The sequence below is a fragment of the Mauremys mutica genome, chromosome 1 (genome assembly GCF_020497125.1).
Source record: "Mauremys mutica isolate MM-2020 ecotype Southern chromosome 1, ASM2049712v1, whole genome shotgun sequence".
NCBI classification, from domain to species: Eukaryota; Metazoa; Chordata; order Testudines; family Geoemydidae; genus Mauremys; species Mauremys mutica.
In genome coordinates, this window is record NC_059072.1 from 250,544,698 (window position 1) to 250,567,872 (window position 23,175).

At 45.2% G+C, this 23,175-nt stretch overlaps 1 protein-coding gene across 1 annotated transcript in view; it reads right to left on the reverse strand.

The window, feature by feature from the left end:
- The window catches only part of UXS1 (UDP-glucuronate decarboxylase 1), an 87,533-nt gene extending 66,733 nt beyond the window's left edge, over window positions 1–20,800 (reverse strand). The window contains exons 1-2 of the mRNA XM_045006683.1: window positions 20,601–20,800; window positions 3,289–3,316 (exon numbers count right to left, since the gene is read on the reverse strand). Of these exons, the coding sequence (XP_044862618.1) occupies window positions 3,289–3,316; window positions 20,601–20,697 (125 nt within the window). The 5' untranslated portion in view covers window positions 20,698–20,800. The remainder of the gene's footprint in view (window positions 1–3,288; window positions 3,317–20,600) is intronic.
- Window positions 20,801–23,175: the final 2,375 nt, after the last annotated feature.

Here is a 23,175-nt window from a genome sequence, read left to right on the forward strand (position 1 = left end):
AATAATGCCTTCAGCTGAACCTGTGAAATTCCAGTGCAGTTAGTGGGGTGATACAAAAGTTTAACTGACTGGAACATGGTAAACAGTTCTGTGGAACAACAAACGGTAGAATCCTGCTCACTCTTTCATCTGAGTTGACTCTAAAGTGGCTATTGGGAGTAAACACTTATTTTTGTCAATGGAGCAATCATAGCTGACTCTAAATACAGACAAAAACCACATCAGTTGAGTAGGAAGGTGTCATTTTCACTCAGCCATTTTCCAAAGCATACACTCTGTGTGTCTTAAATATTTCCTATACAAAGACAAAGAATAAGAATTCCTGTTAGAAAGCACTGGAATTTTTCACTAGATGAGAGCCATGTTCTACAATTATAAATATTTTTGGTTAAATTATCTTTGTTAAAAACAAAACAATTAAGTTAAGTTTTGTAAACACAGAACTGAAACAGATTTCCAGTGCTCCACAACAGAAAATGTAATTCTGTCAGTCACTGTTTTCATCAGACAGACGCCTCTCTCCTCAAAATAGCAGTCCACACAGATGGCAGGCCAATCAACATATTAATGGGACTTAAACAGGGACACATATTTCTAACTTTGGCTTTGAACTTTTTAAATTAATAAAAAAGTTTAAGGCAGCTTTGAATTTTTTTAAAAGCAAAATCAGCACACTGAAATTGTTTTAAGTAACCACTCTATGGACAAAAACATACTTAAAGGCTGCTTAGTAAAGGTGGAGCCATGCCAATGTATTTGGGGATACTTTAGGGTAGCCTCTTAAGACAAGGAGGTTGCAGAATAAAGCTGGTCTCTTGTACAGATTTCATTGTAATCTAATTTAGTATTTAAATGTATAAAACATCTCAAATGATTAGTGACGTTCTTCCTCTGAGCAAGCCACTTAGCATACACATTCTTCTGGCTAAGGGCTTGCCTACTCTTAAATGGCTGCAGATGCACCACTGTAGCGCTTCAGTGAAGCCAACAGAAGGACATCCCCTGTCAGTGTAGCTACTCCACCCTCCCCGAGAGATGGTAGCTATGTTGATGGGAGGACTTCTCCCATCAACATAAAGCTGTGTATACCAGGAGTTAGGTCAGTATAACTGCGTCGCTCAGTGTGTGGATTTTCCACATCCTGAACAACATAGTTATACCAACATAATTTGCTAGTGTAGTCCAAGCCTACGTGATTTCACTTAAGTTTGCATTAGTTCTTGTTTCAACTTAATTTTCGTTTCAGACAGCTTATGAAACTATTCAACATGATTTACAGTGGCAAGTTTTTGCATACTAGAGGTTTCATGGGCGGCCAATGCAAAATGGAGTTTTCAAGTAGAACAGAGCTCCTTTACTTGGGACCTGCAGTCATTACACCTAGAGAAACAGAAGGCCGTTTGTTAAGTAGACACACACACACCACAGTGTTAGAAATCAGAACAACAATCCTCCTCACACCATTCGGGGGGGGGAGGGGGGGGAGGGAGGGAAAAAAAAAAAGCTTACTAAGTCAGTCAGTCCAGCATGCCTCAGGTAAAACTCCCATTGACTTCAGTACTTTTGCCTCAGGAAGCAGTGCAGTATTGAGTAGAACCATTCAGGTTCTAGAGACTCTTTTCACAAAAGACAGCCACTTACCATACCACCAGCAGCAAAAACTGACTATAGGTTAACACTGCAGCATTAGAATATTATTCAGGAGGAACACTGAGTAATTCACAATAATTACTGTATTAGATATTTTCCTGAAAACAGACAACGCACACAACTTTGAACGGGCATCTGTGGAAGAGAATCTTTTCCTTTGTGGTAAGCGATTCAGGAAAAACTTAATAGAAAACACAACATATTAAGAGGTTCTTAAAGTAATCTAAAAATCATATCTGTTGTAGTGTGCTCACATGCTGTAGGTTTGAGCACAGGCCAATTGCAGCTTTATGTTAAGTGAGTTTTCCCCTCCTTAACATACCAATTTAGTTATAGAGGGCTGGTCTGAGCACTCCACTTCTATGGACGGAAGCTACGCGGATGGTCTCTCCCCTAAAGGTTCATCTCCCTTCCCTTACAACTCTGTGGGGATATTCCCACATAAGATCATGCTTTCTCAATCAAAATTAGTTTCCTTGGGTTGCCTCACCACACAGTGAACTCTCCCTGATTCAAGGTAGCAGGTGTTGAGGGAGTGGCGGCAGGAATCTTCCACACATCTGAGCATATGCCTTCACCGCAGAATTAGCCCAAATGGAGTGTCACCAGCATAAAGCCCTACCTGTGTCAGACCCGGGTGGCCAGGTCCACAATGGTGCTGTACTAGCATGTGTGCTAGGATGGGTTTCTGGTGGGCTGTTCTATTATACCTATTATTCACAGGATGCATTCTCGCCCCTACCCCTAGCATGGAGCTGCTATCTGTGGCAGTGACATGAGAATAATGCTTCATGTAAATAACTTCCAAGAGAAGCTATTCATTATTAATGCAAATGGCTCTGAAGGCATAAGCAAACACTATTTGAGAGCAAGAACTTTTAATGGGAAGGTCATTAAGGAATTCAGCTGGCAAAACACAGTGTGATTTGTACCGCACTTACTCTGATAGCGCCTCCGTTCAAATGCTGTGGAAAACGCAGCGGAAATGAAACAGGCACATGCAGGGTTAAAATGCTGAGCCAATGTAGTTGACTAACAGTTCAGTAAAAGCAAGGAGGCAGACAAGGAAGTTCAGGTCAGGTGAAATTGGAGGAAAGCACCAGAGGACTAACAGCAACTGGGCTTGCTTTGCCTGCAGTCTCATTGCAAAATAGGTGGGTTGCCAGCCTGGGTTGAAAAAAAACCTAAGCTAAAGCCTATACCCTCAGACGTGTCTGCTAGCCTAGTCTGAAAGCACCCTCAAGCCTGGGACAGAGGTTTTTCCTTGTGTGAACAGAAGGTGCATTACAGCCAATGGTTCATCTAACTCTGCAGTTAAGGCAACTCCAAAGGGTTAAGGAGGTACAAATCCTTTGCTGGTTATCCTGGAATGTCCTTCCATTCCAGTGGAATGAGGAGGAGAAAACTCAGCATTTCTTGTCCCCTGCCAGTGAGGACATCCACAGCCCTATGGTACTTCTCTGATGTTGAAGGTGTTTTTATTACAGGAATGGATTCTACATCTACCATTGTTAAGAGCTGACATTTCAACAACTTTGTGAGCTGCTTTTTCTGATTTCTTCCTATTGTTGCATGATGGGATGGTAGTGGAAATAACCTTGTTTCAGATAAAGATACTGGTACAAAATAATGTATTACCTCATGTTGATAAAGTTGCCCCATACAGCTAAAAAAGAGAGAGAGAGAGAGAGAGAGAGAGAACATTATAGTGCCATTTAACAACAAACCATTACTTATTTCTCAATTTTTATGTCATCCTAATAAGAAATTTAAAACTAACAAAATGAGACTTCATTAAATCTATATTAAAAACTTATTTATTCTAAAAACAGGTCACATGCCAAGTGATCAGAACCCTTTGTATGAGTCAAACAAAACTGATGAAGTTAGATGAGGCTCTCCTGTGCTATTAAAGGGAAAAATTTTGAATCACGCATGTCAAACAAACAATGAGCATGTAGTACATCAGATTGTGAGATACTCCAAATAGTTAGATCTGTGGTTATATGAAAAAATGATCAGCTAATATACTTCCCTTCTATATACCAATCCCACACTCGTCATAGACTAGAGTAAACCATATCAGCAGTCACTGAACGATGATTTGTCAAAGTGGATATGATATAATGCTTTATTCGTTAAAAAAACTGGACAATGTGCAGTGAGCAAGAAAGGGGTCCTATGGACCCCAGCCTGAAGGGTTGGGTGATGTGCAGTAAATGAGGCAGTTGACCATTGCTGAACATCAAAGACAAAGATTGAACAGTAAGCTGCCTTATTTACAGCAGTATCCAACCAGGGCACTGGATGAGGAAAGGATCCTGCATTAAAAACAGCACATGATCACTTAAAGACTGTATCATGGGGAGAAGACTGATTCATCACAAGTGGCATTTCTTAATTCTGAATGCTTTCCTTGGCAACCTTAACCCTCTTTTTATTTATATACATACATATATGCACAGGTATATAAATATGGGAGAGAGTGGGTTTTTAAAGTAATCTCTTTTTGGATATAAGCCACACTACAATGCAGAACAGTAAACAAACAGATGTCAGCTTTTCCATTTCGATAGTGAGATACAGAGATATGGAATATCAGTCTGGTGAAACTATTCACTATTTAAATTGTTTTTCTGAACCTGTTCAGTGCTTATGTGATTATATTAAGAGTGTCAGGTCCCTTGTATTTTCTTAATACTTTTGACTAGGAAAGGGAGTGTGAGATGAACTCTTAATAATTGGGGGATTTCTCTTTTCTCAGGACTGAACTAGGCACTGGGCAATTGTAGGTGTTGTGGGGAAGCTGAACATGAAGGGCGAGTTGCCTAATAAGCAAGACACAGAATCTAAAGTCTAAGTCTCTCCAGAAGTCCTTGCACAACAAGCCTCTGGGTCAGTACACAAATTCCTTCATTCTTAGGAGGGAGAAAAGTCTTGTTCGGTTATGGTATTAGAATATGCTACGGAGTACAAAAAGTGACTGCAGTGATCTCAATTGCCTGTAGGCTGCTTTAGGCCTGGAGTGGTGGTTAATGAACTAGTCTGCCAAATAAAAGACACTCAGGTATAACACAATGTAGCTTCAGGCTTGTATGTAATTCCTTAGGACTCTTATTTGTTTGTTTACAGCACCCAAGTGTGTGACGGGTGCTTTACAGAGAGATATAGAAGACAAAGCTTACAACAATGTTTACAAGGCTTTAAGTGCAGCGTTTCCCACATGCGCCCACCAGGGGCTTTTCTTGCGGCCACAGCCTCCTGGGCAGCGGTGTGAGGAGCAGCAGCAAAGTAGTGGTCCCCCCACAGGCCACCAGCAGGGACTGGACCATGCCCCCCTCTGGAGAGACAAATGCTGGATGAGCAGGCAGTCAGTGAGTTCCCCACCTTCCTGGGGATGTAGAGTCGGGCTCCAGCCCTAGGGTGGCAGGCAGCAGGCTCTGGCCACAGGGCTACAAACCTCGGCTGTGGGGTCACCCCCACATTGCCCCTGGCCCCCGCTGCCTCTGCCGGCCCGTTATGCATCCCCTCCAGCCCCCACATTCCCCCTATTGACCTCCCCATCCAAGGCTTAATTTGTCCCCGGGCTCACTTTTCACAGCAGCAGACTTACTAGTTAGCAAGTCTTTTTAAAAAAGCAACCAAAAAAAGCAAAAGAAACAACAACAAAAAAGACAAGAACCTCCTGAGCCCCTTATTTGTGTTTCTATTCTGTTTAGGTCCAGTAAACAATAGACAACTGTATATGATTTTTACTGAGTCAGCAAAAAGATGCAATAAATTACAATGATTTGCAAATATGTATGTGCATATTTATTAGTGCATATTTATACGTATGTGCATATTTATTTGTTTTTCCTAAAGTTAATTATTTTAGGAAAAATTGTCAGCGCAGCCACCAGCAAGAGTGGGTGGCCGCACTCTGAGACCACCAAAATTTTTGTTGTGAGAACCACTGATTTAAGGCCTTCCACAAGACAAAGCCTCTTACACCTGTCCCTGAAGGGCAGTTAACCTCTTCTATGAATTGGCTTGTTCTGGTTTCAACTGAGCAGAACAAGAGTTGTAAATGACTTCTTGATCACTGCCAGGAAAAGTCCACAGCTAAGCCCAGAATAGATGCCCCATCTGAATTTACCAGACTTGAGCTTCCAGTAGTGAGCTTCCCCTCCACCCCACCTCAAGATGAACAATTAAATATTTACACAAACATTTCACAATGCCAAGTAGTGTACTAATGCCAGTGGAATGGTACATTATGGTAAACTAAGGCTATTTGTCTCCTTACTCTCTGAAAGTCTCAACTCTGGGCTATTATTTTTTTAAACTGATTATCTGTTAATCCCATATGCTTGAAACTAATTCACAGTTTGGCATCTTATTCATGCCATTATTCTAACCAATTGATTTTGGGGGGAGGGGGGGGATCAGATCTCCAGACTACACAATGAGCAAGATGAATTCACTCTGCACATTCCTTCCCAATCCCACATGCTTTTCATAAGGAAAAAAACTAGGCACTCCTTTGGTATGGAGTCTACATAACACCAAATAAAGGGCTGAATCCGACATCGACACAAATGCCTGAATCCTATTTATCTTTATAAGTTGTGAGGACAGTTCACTTTCCTAAAGGCAAATTTATTTGTTACTAGAAATGAAAAAGAAACAGTACATTCACATTCTCAGTAAGGACTTTGTTGCGTCTATGCACTTTTTCAGGTGTTGTACACAACATGCAGTAAAAGATACAGTTTTCATTTTGAGAATCAAACACCGTCTCAGGTAAAAAAAAAAAATCTCTTTATTTGAGGTTAATGGTAAATGTTACATATTACATCAAAATCACTTCTCCCCCTCCAGGTTGTCAAGTGTCATGACGGCTCACAGGAGAGAGATACTAGAGCTGGTCAAAAAGCAATAAATTTGTGTAAAAGTTGTTGTGGTGGTTTTGGGTTGGGTTTTTTTTGGCTGCTGCTGCTGGCCAAAATTTCAGTATTGAAAAATTTCAGACCGTTCTACCTGTCACACATTCACGAATTGGATTCCCTCACCCAGCAATGAGGCAGACAGACAACAGGAATTCCCTAGCAGTCCCTCTTTCCAGATGCTTTGTTGTTGGGGTTTTTTTTGGGGGGGGGGTTTTGGGGGCGGGGGGGGGGGAGGGGAGAAGTGGTGAGAGGGGGATGCTGAAATGCACTAATCAAAGGCAGCCAGGTTGTCTCTTCACATTCAATGCTACCCCTGCTGAACCCCAGGAGGACACAATATAGGGGGTGGTGGAAGTCAGCTGTGCAGAGAACACGGCAGAGGTGTGGGGAGGGCGTGGCAGGATAGAAGGTACGGGCAGGGGTTCTCAAACTGGGGGTCGGGACCCCTCAGGGGGGTCACAAGGTTATTACATGGGGGGTCGCAAGCTGTCAACCTCCACCTCAAACCCCGCTTTGCCTCCAGCATTTATAAAGGTGTTAAATATATAAAAAAGTGTTTTTAATTTTTAAGGGGGGGGTCACACCCAGAGACTTGCTACGTTAAAGGGGTCACCTGTAATAAAGTTTGAGAGCCACTGGGCTACAGGGAGATGACAGGGGCTGAAAGGCAGGTAGAAAAAACCTTTCAGTCAGAGGCAGACTGAAGTGAGAGGCCACCTTAGGCTCTCCTAGCTTCTCTCCAACTTCTCTCCAGCCTCCTTCCACCAACCCAATGCTCTAACCAGGTTTCTGGTCATGCCTGCTCCTCAGTCCTTCCTTATGGTCAACCTGGCCCCTCTCAGCTGACCCTGCGTCTTCCAACATCCCTACCAGTATGTGAGATCAGGTTCATCTCCCACACAACTGTCCCGCTATTCAGTGATTTGTTCTCACCATCAAGAAGTGTCTCACACTGAGCTGTACAGAACTTGGCAGCCAAAAACATGAATTGCTCCCCATTCAGCTGCAGAACAGTATGAAAGGAAATATGCAGGAAAGAAAGGCACTGGCAGCTGAGAAAGGAACTGGAGCTAGTAAAATTTCTTATACTATATATGACCCAAGATCAGCAGCCGGTAGGAGGCTGAGTACAGCAACATGGGTAAGAGGAACTGCATTTATCCCCCATCCCCATTGGGGGAATAAGAAAAGCAGCTTCTCCTTCCCTGCAATCATGGAGAAGGAGGGGAGAAGGGTTTTTAAACTAATTAGACACCTACTAGCCAGAGGCTGATACGCAGACAGACAAAGCAAGCCCTTGTAAGTAAACTAGGAAGAGCACTCCGGGTTTCTGACTGATGGAAGACAGACACCCCACCACACACACAGGACCTCTACCCAAGTACAGACCTAAGCAAAGAACATAAGCAGCTATTCTGTGACAATTAATTAGAGAAGAGATCACAAATAGGAAGCTATTGATATAAACAAATATGCAAATTGATAAGAAAGTCTAAAATTGAGAACTGTGTCTGGATTCGTCAGTACAGAAAACGTACTGAAAGAATTAGTGGGATTTTGTTCCGTAACCATTCTGATGGGATGTAAAGGGCAGTGACATACAGAAACATAACTCTGAAAGAACTGGACCATTGTGGTTCCAAGATTACCTCATCCCATTGGCTTCAAGTCCAATTTGCTCATTTCACAGGTAAGGAGTAAAGACCAGACCAGTAGCATTCAGTGAATCTGCAGAGATGTAGCTAAGGTCATAAACTGGCCTGCAGTATCTCCGTGACCTATGATGGTATATCTACCACTGCAGTAGGTCGTTGCGATTCCCAGCACAGGCAGACAGACTTGCACTAGCTCAGCTCAAGCTAGGACACTAAAAATAGCAGTGATGACACTGCAGCACGGGCAGTGGCTTGAGCTAGTCACCTGAGCTATAGGCACCGGCTTCCTGAGGGCCCAGGGGGTGCTTAACCCGCTGCTTTGTCCCAGGCCCCGCCCCCACCTTGCAGTGCTGCAAGGTCCGCATGGCCACTACTAGCATTCTAGCTTGAGCTGAGCTAGCCTAAGTCTGCTTACCCATGCTACGAATCACACCTCCCAGATGCAGTGCAGAGGTACCCTGAGAAGGAAAGAAAACAACTGGATTTTTCAGGCCCTAAATTGAGTTCAAAACAGTCAGAAAGAAGAATGTCTCTAGCGTCCCACTGAAAGCTTGTATTTACCTAAGTGGGTTTTCCACAATGAAAATAACAAATGTTAAAGTTCAAAAGAAAACTTAAAGGTTCTAGAGTGTTTTGAGAGAGAGTGTTTTAAATGGACTGCACAAAGTAGTGAGGAGCTGAAATCCTGTTCTGACTCCCTCTGATCCAGAACGAACCTCTCTGGCTCTATTTCCCCTTCAGGAAAAAAATGGAGGGGTGCTGTATTAACTGTAAAGTGCTTTGAAGACTGTCATTCAAGGGCTAATCAATACTACAGACATTACATGTTTAAAGCTATGGCTTCCAGAAAAGCAAACATTCCATGAACCTACCTCATCTATTTTGGGGGCAATGAGGGGTGAGAATGAAGGTCCTTGCGACTGGGAGGAGGGCAGTTTCTAAAATAAGACATCACAGTTCTACACAGCCAAGCGGCTTAAAATTTTACATCCAAATATTAGCACTCTTGTTTCTCATGAGTCCCAGCTCACAACCCTCCTTTTTCCCTCCTGCCCCACAAGTGTAAAAAACCCCAAACAAGACTAATGTCATGGCCACACAGCAAGTACAGTCACCTAGCCGTAATATCTGATGAGTTACCAAAGGCTCTCTTCTCCGGATAAACACTGATCCAGATAAGCCGCCATCAACAAGAGAGGTCCAAGAGCTTTAGTCCAACAAAGGATGGTTTTCTTTCTAATGAGTAGCTGATATCTCTGGGAATTTTATAAGTTGTTCAATTTGCCTGGAGGAGCCATTTCTGTAATTATGCTAACAGATGCATATTAACAGGGATCTTGCCACTTGGTTCTTATGTTAAAGGAACATTATAGGCTGTTTGGAGACTTTATTCAGTGGAGGGGCATGTGGGTTAAATATGAGATCTATAGCAGGGGTGGGCAAACTTTTTGGCCTGCGGGCCACATCAGGGTTACGCAACTGTATGGAGGGCCAGGTAGGGAAGGCTGTGCCTCCCCAAACAGCCTGGCTCCCGCCCCCATCCGCCCTCTGATTGCCCCCCTCAGAACCTCCAACCCATCCAACCCCCTCTGCTCCTTTTCCCCTGACTGCCCCCTCCCGGGACCCCCGCCCCCCATCCAACCCCCCTGCTCCCTGTCCCCTATCCACATCCCCACCCCCTGGCAGCCCCCCAGGACTCCCACCCCCATCCAACCGCCCTCTGCTCATCCCCTGACCATCCTCTCCCAGGACCCCCGCCCCTAACTGTCCCCCAGGATCCCACCCCCTTATTCAACACCCCCAGCTCTCTGTCCCCTGACTGCCCTCCCAACCCTTATCCACAACCCCGCCGCCTGACAGGCACCCCAGGACTCCACTCCCTTACAAGCGGCAGGAGCTCGCAGTCACGACACCCGGACAGAGCCAGCTGTGCTCCCCACGCTGCCCAGCAGGAGTGGCGGGCCAGAGTGCAGTGGCGTGGCTACGGGGGAGGGGAGACAGTAGAGGAGGGGCCGGGGACTAGGCTCCCGATTCGGGAGCTCAGGGGCCAGGCAGGATGGTCCCGCAGGCCACGTCTGATCTATAGGCTCAAAAGTAAAAAAATTAGCGCTCAATCTGGAATATGAAAAATATGCCATACCTTAAAAAATGATCCACCATTAAATTGATATCTGCTTACATTTGCCAAAGTCACTGCTCTGAATAGATGCTGTTTACAGCTGGAAGACATCAGCTTTTTAAATACTTGGAATCAAGAACAAAGATTTATGTGCATATGTTTTGATTCTTTTGTACTTGGCAGGAGTGTCTGCAGGTCATTAATACACAGTGCATTTACTGTTTGTCTATTTATAGATTTTTCTAAGGCATTCCTCATCACAGTATCTGAGCACCTCGTATACATTAACTAATTAATCCTCACTGCCCTGGTGAAGTAAGGAAATAATGTTACCTTTGTTCCCCATCTGTAAAATGAAGGTGAGAGTGACTTGCCGAATGTCACACAGGAAGTCTGTGCCAGTGCCAGTACCCACAAGTTTATCCTTCTTCTCTATGTCACCCTCCCCTCAAAATTTTTTTTAAAAGCAAGTCTTAGTCTATTGTGAGGACCTCTCGAGTCTTTATGAAAAAACAAAAGAACCATCACCAAAAAACAAAAAACAAACAAAAATCAGAGACACAAATTAAAAGCACCACATTTATAATTTCAAATCTTCAACCAGTACATTAATTTAAGAATTATTAAAATTCAGAACCAGATATTTTATTTAGGAGTCTCCTCAATTAAAATACTTTGCAAGGACAGTTGAAATCTGGTTGTCCTTTCTTATGTAATTCCAGGTATGAAAAGGGATCACTGTGATAACATTAGATAAAAAAGATTTCCTTTCTAAATGATTACATTCTGTACATCTGCACCAATTCTGAGTTATGAAAAATCATTCACATAATCTCTAGTCTAAGTGAAATTTAACTGTACATTGGTAATTTCGCCCATTGTGTTGCCCCTTCCCTCCATCTTCCCCCCAAATGACTACATAAATTTTTAGTCATTTTCTTATGTTTCTAAAGAGGTGTTTCCCAAACTTGGGACGCCACTTGTTTAGGGAAAGCCCCTGGCGGGCCGGGCTGTTTACCTACCGCGTCCGCAGGTCCGGCCGATCGCGGCTCCCACTGGCCATGGTTCGCTGCTCCAGGCCAATGGGGGCTGCGGGAAGCGGCGTGGGCCGAGGGACGAGCAGCGGGAGGAGCACTGCAGTGTGTACGTCAACCTAACTATGGAGGTGTAAGCTGCCTTATGTCAACAAAACTGTGTAGTGTAGACATGGCCTTAGTCTGATGTTTTAGCTACTTGACATGGAGTGCTGCATCTTCCTCTTCACCCCCACAGAATATGGAGTAGCCTTTGTGATCCCAGAGCTCCCCTACACGCCCCCCCCACACCTCCCATTCGCTGGCAGACCCCACGGTTCAGCACCTTCTCCCTGCTCCCCCCGCCTCCTGCCCACAGCAATCAGCTGTCTCGCAGTGTTCAGGAGGCTGTGGGGGAGGAGCTATAACTCAGTCATTTAGAACTAGATTTTATTAATAACCTCCAGATAGTCAAACACTTTTTTTATGGGTCTGATTCTCCACTGCCTTGCACTTTGTGTAGTCATTTACTTATTTTCCAAGTGAGTGTGAAACACCACTATTCTCATTTAGCAGTGTTTCACACTGACTGCACAAATGAAAATTAGTGCCCAAGTGGAATTAGTGGAAAGTAGTGGAGAATCAAGCCCTTTGTCTAAGTGTTTGAGTATCTGGAGTCTAACCATTAATACAAGCTAGTTGTCCATCTGTCAACCAACTGACCCAGTACGGGCTGGACAAGGCAGATTACAGTAGTCTGTGTGACATTACACTAGGCTACCTTTCGTGTCACATCTGCTTGTGGGCTGAGGGTCTGATGGAGATGCCTCTCATTTGTGGGTGCAGGCAGATAAGCATCCTTTCTTGCACTGCTCCCAGTTTGTCAGACCACTGGTCTCTCAATTCCTGGCTGCGCAGCCCATAGTAACGTATTACAGTTCTAGGACTGTAGTAACTTGTGTTAGAAACAGGGACAGAGGGGCTTGAGGTATGGGCTTCTGGCCAAGGTTTTTTTTCCCTAAGAACATGTTTACCTGGAAAGACTAACTATATCTCTCCCACCTCAGTCACTATTGTGTTCTGTGCAGGAGGTGTGTCCCCCATCAGAGTTATGAAGGGCATAATGGTCTTCTCATGCTTCACACTCTCATCTCACAAGTGTTCACCCTTTGGGTTGCATTTTCTGTCTCTTTTCACGAAAGCCAAGTTGCTACCCAGAAAGTTAGAGCTCTAACCCCTTCAAAATTTCACCTCAGCTGACTGATCATTCTGCCAGGGACATTTCATAGAATACCTGGGTTGGAAGGGTCCTCAGGAGGTCATCTAGTCCAACTCCCTGCTCAAAGCAGGACCAATCCCCAGATTTTTGCCCCAGATCCCTAAATGGCCCCTCAAGGATTGAACTCACAACGCTGGGTTTAGCAGGCCAATGCTCAAACCACTGAGCTACCCCCGTCCCTTTGTTTACCAATCTCTTTGTTAGTCTGTCAAGATCCTCTGAGCAGTGGGGGTAATACCCACCTAGCATCAAGAGTCCTTACTGAGGGAGGTGCTCCGTACCCTTACAGTATTGCCACGGAAACAAAACTGAAGTTTTGGGGCAAGCTTAAATTGACAGTGTCACTTAAAGAAAACAGCAAATAAGTTTTAAAAATGAAGACTACAGTGCTGCCTAGGAAAGAAGTAGCTGCATAATACTTAACTTTGTTGTGTGGACATAGCCTAAGTCATCTTAAGTTATGTTAAGGTACAGCCACCGCTATGATTAAATCACTGTTGCACGTCCATACTCTGCTCCTTGTGTTGGTGGAAAGCATCTACAGTGGTAGCTCTTGCATTGACACAGAGCAGTGCACTGTGGATAGCTATCCCACTGTGCAACTGACCCCAGGGTGTTTTGGGAAGGGTTTGCAATGCCTTATGGGGGCAGGTTCAGCATCATATGATGCCGGTTTCTCAATCCCATCATTCCATGGGCATCCTACTGGGGTTCCAGTCACTTTTCAACAGCACTAGTAACCTGCGAGCCAGCCGTCTGCGTCAGACAGCATGGATCCTGCACTGCTCTTCAGTACTGTGCTGTGCATTATGAACACAAGGCTATCAGAGGAGCTCAATGAGGGCACTATTCACCACTACCCTGCCCCCAGACACCTCCTTGTAGAAGTGGCAGGTCTGCAGCACTGCACCAAAGGTGACTGTTTGCCTCCCCAGCCTTGTGCTATGCCTGCCGCAGCTCTTTGAGTTTTATACAGCACTGCTGAGTGTCCCTATCATACCCATGTCCTGAGCAAGTTCCTGAAGCTGGAGCAGAGCTGTTCCTGCAAAGCCTCCTTTCCCCACAGACCCAGGAGATCCAGCACCTCCCATGTACTCCAGGCGGGAGTGTGTTTGCTGTGTGGAGCTGGCATACTCAGCTGGGAGCTCTCCAAACCCAGCAAACAGGAAGAGCAAGTTCACCCATGTACCTGGCCACAGGGCAGTGGAGTTCAAAACAGTGACCGGAGCAGTCACAGTGGGCATTGTGGGATACCTCCTGGAGGTCACTTAGGTCAATATAAGCAACACAGTGTTTACACTGAGGCCTTGTCTACACTACAGGGGAAATTCAAACTAAGCTACTCAATTTGAGTTACATGAATAGCATAACTCAAATCAATGTAGCTTAGATCTACTTACCGTGAGGTCCACCCTACGCGATGTCAACGGGAGAGCAATCTGCAGTCGATTTAGCGGGTCTACACTAGACCCGCTAAATCGACTGCTGATGCATCAATCACCACTCGTCTAAATGTAGACAAGCCCTGACACTGTTTGGCTCTGTCGCCCGTAGCTCTATGCCTCTCATTAAGGTGGTTTGATTATGTCGGCGTAGCCGAGGAGTTAAAGCAGCGGGAGGAGTACTGCAATGTGTATGTCAACCTAACTATGGAGGTGTAAACTGCCTTATGTCAACAAAACTGTGCAGTGTAGACGTGGCCTTAGTCTGGTGTCTTAGCTGCTTGACATGGAGTGCTGCATCTTCCTCTTCACCCCCACAGAATATGGAGTAGCCTTTGTGATCCCAGAGCACAGGCAGCCTACAGAGGTGTGCTGGACTAATAGGTGCAAGAGGCTTATTTTGAGTGGATTAGGCCCTTTAGTTCTATTCTGTTTGTTTTCTGCAGCTTTTACCCATACCACAGGAGTGTTGTGAGGATTAATATCTATTCAGCACTTCGTAAATGTAAAAGCTAAGCACTGGTTTTATCCCATGTTAAGGCCAAGAACTTACACTCTCCCTGTTTCATTTTAAAAACTGTTAACTCTTGAACAACAAACTTTAAAATTGTAAGTAGCCTTAACAAATATCTTAATTGTAAAACTATTTTATCTCAATGTAGACACCAACAAGAAAATGTGCTGGCCCTAATTGCTTTGCATATATTTCTTCTCTGACCTAGAAAAAAAAATCTAAATACTAGGTTTGAACATGTAAGAAAGAAGGGGGGGAGGGGAGGGAGACACTCTATATAGCTAGCTCTTGTTGGTGGAAACTACACAAAAAAAAACACAACACAATAAGGACATGTCTATACTAGCACTTATGTCGGCAAAACTTTTGTGGCTGAGGGGTGTGAAAAAACACACCCCTGACCAACATAAGTTTTGCCAGCATAAGCATTTCTGTGCACAGTGCTATGTCAGCAGGAGACGCTCTCCCACTGACATAGCTACCGCTGTTCATTGAGCTGGTTTTATGATATAGTGTGGCTACGTGAGTCCTCTTACAGCTGTGCTGCTGTAAGCTTATAAGTGTAGATGTGGCCTAAATTTCTGCTTGCAGTATCATCTTAAGAAATACACCTGTAGTTTTAATATAGGGGATGGAGACTACATTATGGGCCAAGATCCTCAGCCGGTATACATCAACATAGGTCCACTGAGCAGCAGTGAGTACAAGGATTTACACCAACAGAAGGCCCTTTATATTATTTTTACCAGAAACTCATGTAAAGACAAATTAACTAAAATATTAGACTTATTGAATAATCTGTTTTCCGAGCTATTGAAACATACTGTTTAATATATGCATTTTGAATGTAACTGGAACACTTAACTCATATTTAACAATATTACCACAACACTTTCATATCATGCTTTTCATCCAAAGATCTCAAGGTGCTTTACAAAGGAAATGTCATCATCAAAGTGCTTGTATTTGACTTATTGTACCAAGTATCGCCACTAATAATAATTTGCATTGAACAATATTTCAGACAAAGGATGACAAAACAAATTTTCAGGTCCACATTTCAGGCATCCTAATTTTGATTTTCAGTCCTTCACACTTTTCAGGTTGAAAAACACTGAAGGAACATAACCACCATAAATATTACTCCTTTTTTAACTTTTTTTTTTTTTAAAACCTACAGTTGTTGCCGGGCAACCCCTAAAATTACTATTAAGGGAACAGAAGGGGAAAAAACCTTTGTCTACTTTTTTTCCAGTTAGTTTACTTTGTTCATTTGAAATGTGTATGGTCAAGGTCAGTGTTTACCTAGATATAGTCAGTCACTCCTCGTTTGTGTGATTCTTTCTCCTGTGCTGCTGGGTGAAGCACATCACTTATCACAAAAATTGAAAGGCTGACATAGAGGCAAGTGAAGTATCAGACAGGGGGACTGCCAGCCGTGGACAAAGCAGGCGGCCAAACGACATTATAGGGGAACATTGCACAACTTTAAACGAGCATGTTCTGTAATAGAGCAGGGCCGTAACATCGAAACAATGTTAAGCGAGAGGACATTAAGTGGGGAGTTGCTGCACATTCAGATGCTCACGCACGTCAGAGCTTGCATGCATGCCTATCTGTTTATTGTGTGCATCTTCTAGATCTAGACTAATACATAGTCTTACTTCAACAGGCAGCTTTGCATATACACAGACTACTGTATTACGGTAATACACATCTCATGCAATGTATTGTATTTTCCTAAAAGAATAAGTTTTTATATATATATTTTGAATGATAAGAAAGTAGAATGAAAATCGGAAAAACACTAATACTACTTTTTGTAAAACCTGGGGGAGGTTTGGTTAAAAAATCATTTAAAACTGAAAACATAGGGGTTTAGTTATAGGTTATATTACTTGCTGTGTTGGAATATACATTAGAGTCTCACTAACACAAATTTGGTGATCACAGCAACTCACCCAATTTTGCAATTTAACAATTAAGTAAACAAACACTACTAGGAAAAAAATCAAAATACCCTCCAAAAATGTACTTTGCACATTATCTTGCTTTTTGTAGCAGTAAATGTACTGTGATATATTTTGCAAAAGTAATGAAGTCATAAAAATACTAGACCTCACTATGGAATATTACTAACATTTTTGAGGCAAAATGGAGGGAGACCACTAATATGCATTCTTAGAATTATAAGGTTTGTGAATGATCAAAAAATTATTGAAGTACAGTATACTGGAAGTGGAATTCTTGCATCCTAAAGAAAATAAAGAACATTTGATCACCTTATCATATCAAGACATCTCTAGGTGATTTAAGAAAATATTGAGATTAAAGCAAATTATGCAGATTTAGAGAGCCCTGCGCGGATACACATTTATATCTGAGGATGCAGATATAAGTCAGTATCTGCGCAACAGCAGGGCTCTCCCAGGAACCACAGTGCCAGATTGCCGCTCCCAGGAGCCAGCACCCCACACCAGCAGCTCCTCCAGTGTGGCTGTACTACCCACAACCCCACTCACTGGGGTGAGCATCAGGCTCACCAGCAGCAGCTTTCCCCCAGCCTTTCCCCGGTCACCCCCTGCTGCCGAAGCCCTTCCCTGTTGCCAGAGACTTTCCCCACTGCTGGAGTCTTTTCTGGGGAGGGAAAGGCTCCAGCAGTAGGACAACTACTAAAAATATCAGTGTAGAGGGAGACACAGCATGGTCCAGTAGAAAACATGAAGGGTATGTACTCCAGGCTACATACCCACACTCTTCAGGCATGGCTATGGCTCTATGGCTTACCCTGTACCTCACCATCTACACTGCTACATATGCCCACACTGTGGAGAGGGGGACTAAGTGTGTATGTACAACACATGCTGTCAAAACAGTCTTGCAAGGTAGAGCCATCCTAGAAGAATCATATTCTCTCAGTATTTTGGGGGGCTTCCACACACACGCCCACAAGCAATATTCCACCAAAATTTCACAACACGTATGTGAAGCACGAAGCATGAACTCTATATAAACAATGTTTGGAATACTTATTAAACATTTATGTTCAGTCTTAATATTGTACTGTATTCCAAATACGGTTCATCTTGTAAGAACAGTCAACTCAACATATGGGAATAGGAAAAAAAAATGTGAAGGACGTCCATAGCCTTCAAACACTTAATCACTGGAAATAGTAATTGAAAAAATTGTGCCAGAACATGCGCCCTCTCAAGTAGTTCAGTTTTCTCGACTGCCACACTACTTCAGTCTGGCATTGTCTGACCACTCCGGTGCACTGTGTTGATTCAGTAATATTCCAACAAATATACTTTAAAGAATCGGGGAAGGGAAAGACACCTTCTACAGTAAAGACAAAAATTTAGTTTCTCAAGAAACTATCACATCAGTGCAGTAGAGCACCTTGTCATAATATACTGAAAATGCAAGAATCATAACTACTGCAGAACCAGTCAAAACATTTAGAAGTATAATAATCAGACATGACAGATTTGCAAAAAGCCTCCTCTTACGACCACCTGCAGGATTACACAGCTACCTATTTCATTTCAGGCTACTCTTAGTCACGTGTGAAACTAGTCTCTCTCTTCCCCCTTATTCATGTGATTCACAAAAAATGAGCAGACAATCTCTGATCCTATAGGTCCATGCAGCAAGTCTCACACTGTTTCCCCTTTTCCCTTTAATCCATGCACTAGAAAGTAGACATGAACTGCTAGCAAAAAAAACAACCTAGCCAACATTTTACCCAGAGCCAGGAGCCCCTAGACAATATAATTATGTGGCCACATAAATTGCCACCCAATTCTGGTTTATTTTTTACACTGCCTATTTAACAGTGCTCTAGACATTACGTTTTCATTTTAATAAAGTCTCTAGTTCTCATGACTATGAAGAAAACCTTCAAATGGTTAATGGATATAAAGCAACGTACTGATGCCTGCCCAAGTCTGCAGGCAACCTGAAATAACTTAGTGAGATGTGAATTGTCCTATGGTGCCTAATGATAGTTATTGTTGGCAACTGAATTATTTTAATGGTCCCATTTTAGTTGAAACTGTGTGCTTCACTGGTGTAGCTGCAGCTACTGAGATGCAGTGGAGCAGATAGTTGCTACCAACAGTTGATGGGGGTGGGGGAACACGAAAGTCAAACATCTTTTCTCCCAAGACATATAATCACCTCTGCCGGAGAAGGAAAAAAGAAATGCATACATCCCATCCCATCTCAAAAAAAGGCCTAAAACTACCTCCTGCACACCCCTGTCTCTCTGGTGGGTATCAAAATCTCCAATTGTCCCCAACCCAAATGCCAAAGTCTCCAGCATCACCTCAGCCAATGTCTATAATTGACAACAAGTAGCTGCACAGGAAGATCTGCACCACACTGAAAATAAAAAATGTGTGCTAGCATAAAATAAATTGAATTTAAATACACACAAATTGCCCACAGAAAACTAACGAATAGACTGAACTGGGCAGCCAGGAGGAGACGACTTAAGAGGGGCCATGTAATTCTGGAGCTTTACAACTTAATTCAGGTCCAGTGAGCCACCTGGGTTCTTTTCAATAATTATCTTAATATTCTCCCATCTATTTTTATGCTTCCATCCAGGATCTTAGCATCCAACATGCTCGGTACTGCACAAAACACAATATTAGAGCACTATTTACTTGCACTCAAAAGGTATTAGGTACTATACAGAAACGAGAAGAGATATGGCCCCTGTCCTCCTGGAGAACTTCTTAGCTATACCCCACACCAAAGGTTCTCAACCAGGGTCTGGGGCCCCCTGGGGGGCCACAATCAGGTATCATGGGATCTGCCAAGCAGGGCCAGCATTAGACTTGCTGGGGCCCAGGGGGCAGAAAACCAAAGCCCCACCACATGGAGCTGCAGCCCGGGGCTCTGAGCCCCGCAACTTGGAGCCAAAGCCGAAGCCGAAGCCTGAGCAACTTCGCTTCGCAGGACACTGAGCAACTGCGTTGCTTGCTAGCCCCTAACACTGACCCTGGCTTTTGTATACAGAAAAACAATTGTTGGGGCACAAGTGGCCCATGGAGTTTGTACAGCATGTTGGGGAGGCCCTAGAAAGAAAAAGGTTGAGAACCCCTGCCCCACGCCACTTCTAGACCATGAACACATTCGGTCTTACACTGTTTTTTGTGCATCACTGAGTAATACAACCAGCTCAACACAAAAATAACTGAAGAAAAAGAAGATAAAACATTCAACAGTTATGTTATAACAGCTAAGATCAGTAAGTGAAGGCAGGTATCACGGACAAGGCAGTTTGAACACTATCATTAGGGTCAGGCCCATCAGGAGAAATGTTGTGCGCGGGTACATCATGTTTGCTGAGGCCCCATTCCCTCCCTTTTCTTTATTTAGGCAGGAGGAGTTAGACTTTGGGGGGGGGGGGTGCCGCAGAGCTTAGGACCCTGGTACAACTGTCCCCTCCTCTCGTCAGCCCTGAAGAGGTCCCCCCCCCCGCCAATGCCTAGGCCACCCCTTGTTGGGTTTGATTCTGTGTAAGTTACAAGGACAGCTACTAAGCGGCTGAGCCACATGTTTGCTGTTCTGCACCATCAGCTCTGTGTTGGGAGAGGTTTTCCCCACCACGGCAGGGCAACTTCAACTTCAGGAAACACCACACCGGGGCGCGGGGCGCACTGAATTTTTCAAATGCTGAGCAACCCGGCAAACGCGCCTGGCGCTCTCCTGCCCAGGGCTCCCCGGATCGCGCCCTGCTTCTGGGGCCGGGGCTGCCCTCGGCACCCCCCATCCCCCGCCACGCTAAGGCAGCACATGGGCCGGGGAGGGCCCCTACCCCCAAACTCCTGCAAGGGAGACTCGCGTGGCTGGGCGGGCCCCAGCCGGGCTGCAGCGCCGGGCACAGCTGCATGCGCCGCTGCTGGGGCGGGCAGAGGGGCGACGCGCGGCGGGGGCCCGACCGGCGGCGGCAGCAGCAGCAGCGGCGGAGCGCGCCCCACTCACAGGCCACGTAGGCGGCGAGGGCGAGCGCCATGAGCAGCTTCATCCTGCGGCGGTCGATGGCGGTCAGCAGGCGCAGCAGCGGGCCCGAGCTCACCATCCCCGGCGGGGCGCGCGGCGCGAACTCCGCCCGCAGCAGCAGCAGCAGCCGCCGCCGCCGCCAGCCAGTTCCTGCCCCAGCCTCGGCCCGGGCGCGTGCGCATGCGCAGGCCGGCGTCGCTCTCGGCGTGAGAGGTGTGGTCTGCGGGGGGAGGCGGAGGCTCTGCTCGTGTCTCAGCGCGCCTGCGCGGGGCGGGCACAGTGGGGCCGTGAGATGGCTGCGCGCGCGCGCCGCTGGCACTGCCCGCTTTGGACCCGGGCTTTCAAATTCCAGCGCCCGCCCCCCCGAGCCCCTGGTGCAGCCCCGCCCTACGGTGCCGTGAGGCCCTGGGTCTGCCCCATGGAGCCAGCCTGTCTTGTCCCAGCCCCAGTGATTTTACTGCCCCAGGAGAGAACAAGATAAATACACCCAAATAATCCAGCCCCTGCAGCGTCCGGCCGCAACAGCCCTGCAAGTACACGTGGGTCTGGCACCTGCTGCATCCCACCCGCCTGAACTGGAGAAGCACTTTTAGCTGCTGTCCGACTCCAGCTAAACAAAACAAAGGTGCATCCCGCGACTACAGCGTTGCAACCTCTTCCATCCTCTTGATTTTGATGCCCAGACAGTGCCCGAATGCTATTGCCTAACTAAGACATCTCTTTTACCATTTGTAATGCACCTTAAATAGCCAGACTCCAAAACATGCTGGCCTAACAGCATGTATCTGCAGGGCTGCCCAGAGGACTCAGGAGGCCTGGGGCAAAGCAATTTTGGGGGCCCCATCCATAAAAAAAAGTTGGAATACTATATTCTCGTGGGGGATTTGCCCCACTTGCCCTGCCCTGCCCTCCCCTCCCCCTGGCGGCCCTGTGTATCTGACCCAACAGAGCCAGTATCTGGCCTGGTCTATGCTAGTTGCACTTTGCTGGCATAACTATGCTGTTTATATCCGCAAAACTGCTTTTTACCTGTATAGCTTATTCCAACACCATCTCGGTGCAAAATAAGCATTACCATCAAAAGTGCAATTTTGATGGCATAATTTTCCACCCTATATGTTTCTATATATGTTTACACCCAGATCCTGGTGTAAAAATACCCGCAAAACCAGCACTAGTGCAACCAGACAGCAAAAGTTTTCCGTGTAGACCTGGCCTCTGAATACTATTAGAGCCTGCTGGATTTTAGAATCATTTTGATCACAAACCCTGAAAATTAACCATCAAAAAAGAGAGAACAAGCCCAAATAAATTTGTTAGTCTCTAAGGTGTCACAAGGACTCCTCCTTGTTTTTGCTGATACAGACTAACACGGCTACCACTCTGAAACCTGAGAGAACAAGTGTTAATCCTAACTAGTTCATCAGAATCAGGGCCGGATCTAACTTTTTTGCCGCCCCAAGCAAAAAAGAAGAGCGCCGTCCCACCGTACCCCCCCCCCCAGCGCCGTGCGGCCGAAACCCAGCCCCCTGAGCGCCACGCTGCCCCAAGCCCCCACCCCCCCTCCGAGCGCCGCACCGGCCCCCGCCCCACGGAGGGAGGAATTTAGGGGGGCATTTAGGGAACTGGTGTAAAAATCTGTCTGGGGATTAGTCCTGCTTTGATCAGCCTGGATCAAAATCCCTGTAAGACAGTATACTGTTTCTATAACAAATAAGTTTCCGACCTAAAGGCCTTAGTAGGCCAATGCACACTATCCAGCTCACAGGGAAAGCCAGATCATTCATAGCCTGCAAGAGGAAGGGTTTGACCAGACTGATAATATTTTTCATAATAGTGTACTTTTCAATTCACAGCACAATGCCTTTCAGACATTTAAAAACATTTTGTTTTTTTAAGCAAAATAAATTAGTTTTAAGATCAAGTAATTGTATATTGCTAAAAACCAAAACATGTTTTTAAATGTCTGGCACTTAGCATTCTAGAGAAACCAATATAAATGTATAGCATTTGTAGAGCACCAAAGCCTTCAGATGGAAGGCACTATAGGAATGCAAAGTAGTAGTATTGTAAACAAAGATAAATAAATGCTAATTTTAAAGCCGTGGTGCTGTATATTAAAAATACAAAACAATTATGAAAAAGAATACCCTTCCTCTTACAATCAGACAGGTTGGGAGGGTCCAACTTGGAAAGAAATGACCGAACGCTTGGGATAGACAAGGAGCAGCAGGTCCAAGGCGGGGGGAGAGGCATCTCTCCCTGCCACAGCCCTGAGTGCCTGTGCAGCACTTAATAGGCTGCTGTGCAGCCTTGCGGCCGCACAGCTTAGAGCAGGGGTCAGCAACCTTTCAGAAGTGCTGTGCCGAGTCTTCATTTATTCACTTTAATTTAAGGTTTTGCGTGCCAGTAATACATTTCAACATTTTTAGAAGCAGGGGCAGCTCCAGGCCCCAGCACGCCAAGCATGTGCTTGGGGCAGGGCCGCCCGAGGAGGGTGGGGGGGGAAGTAGGGCAATTTGCCCCAGGCCCCGGACTCCGCAGAGGCCCCCACGAG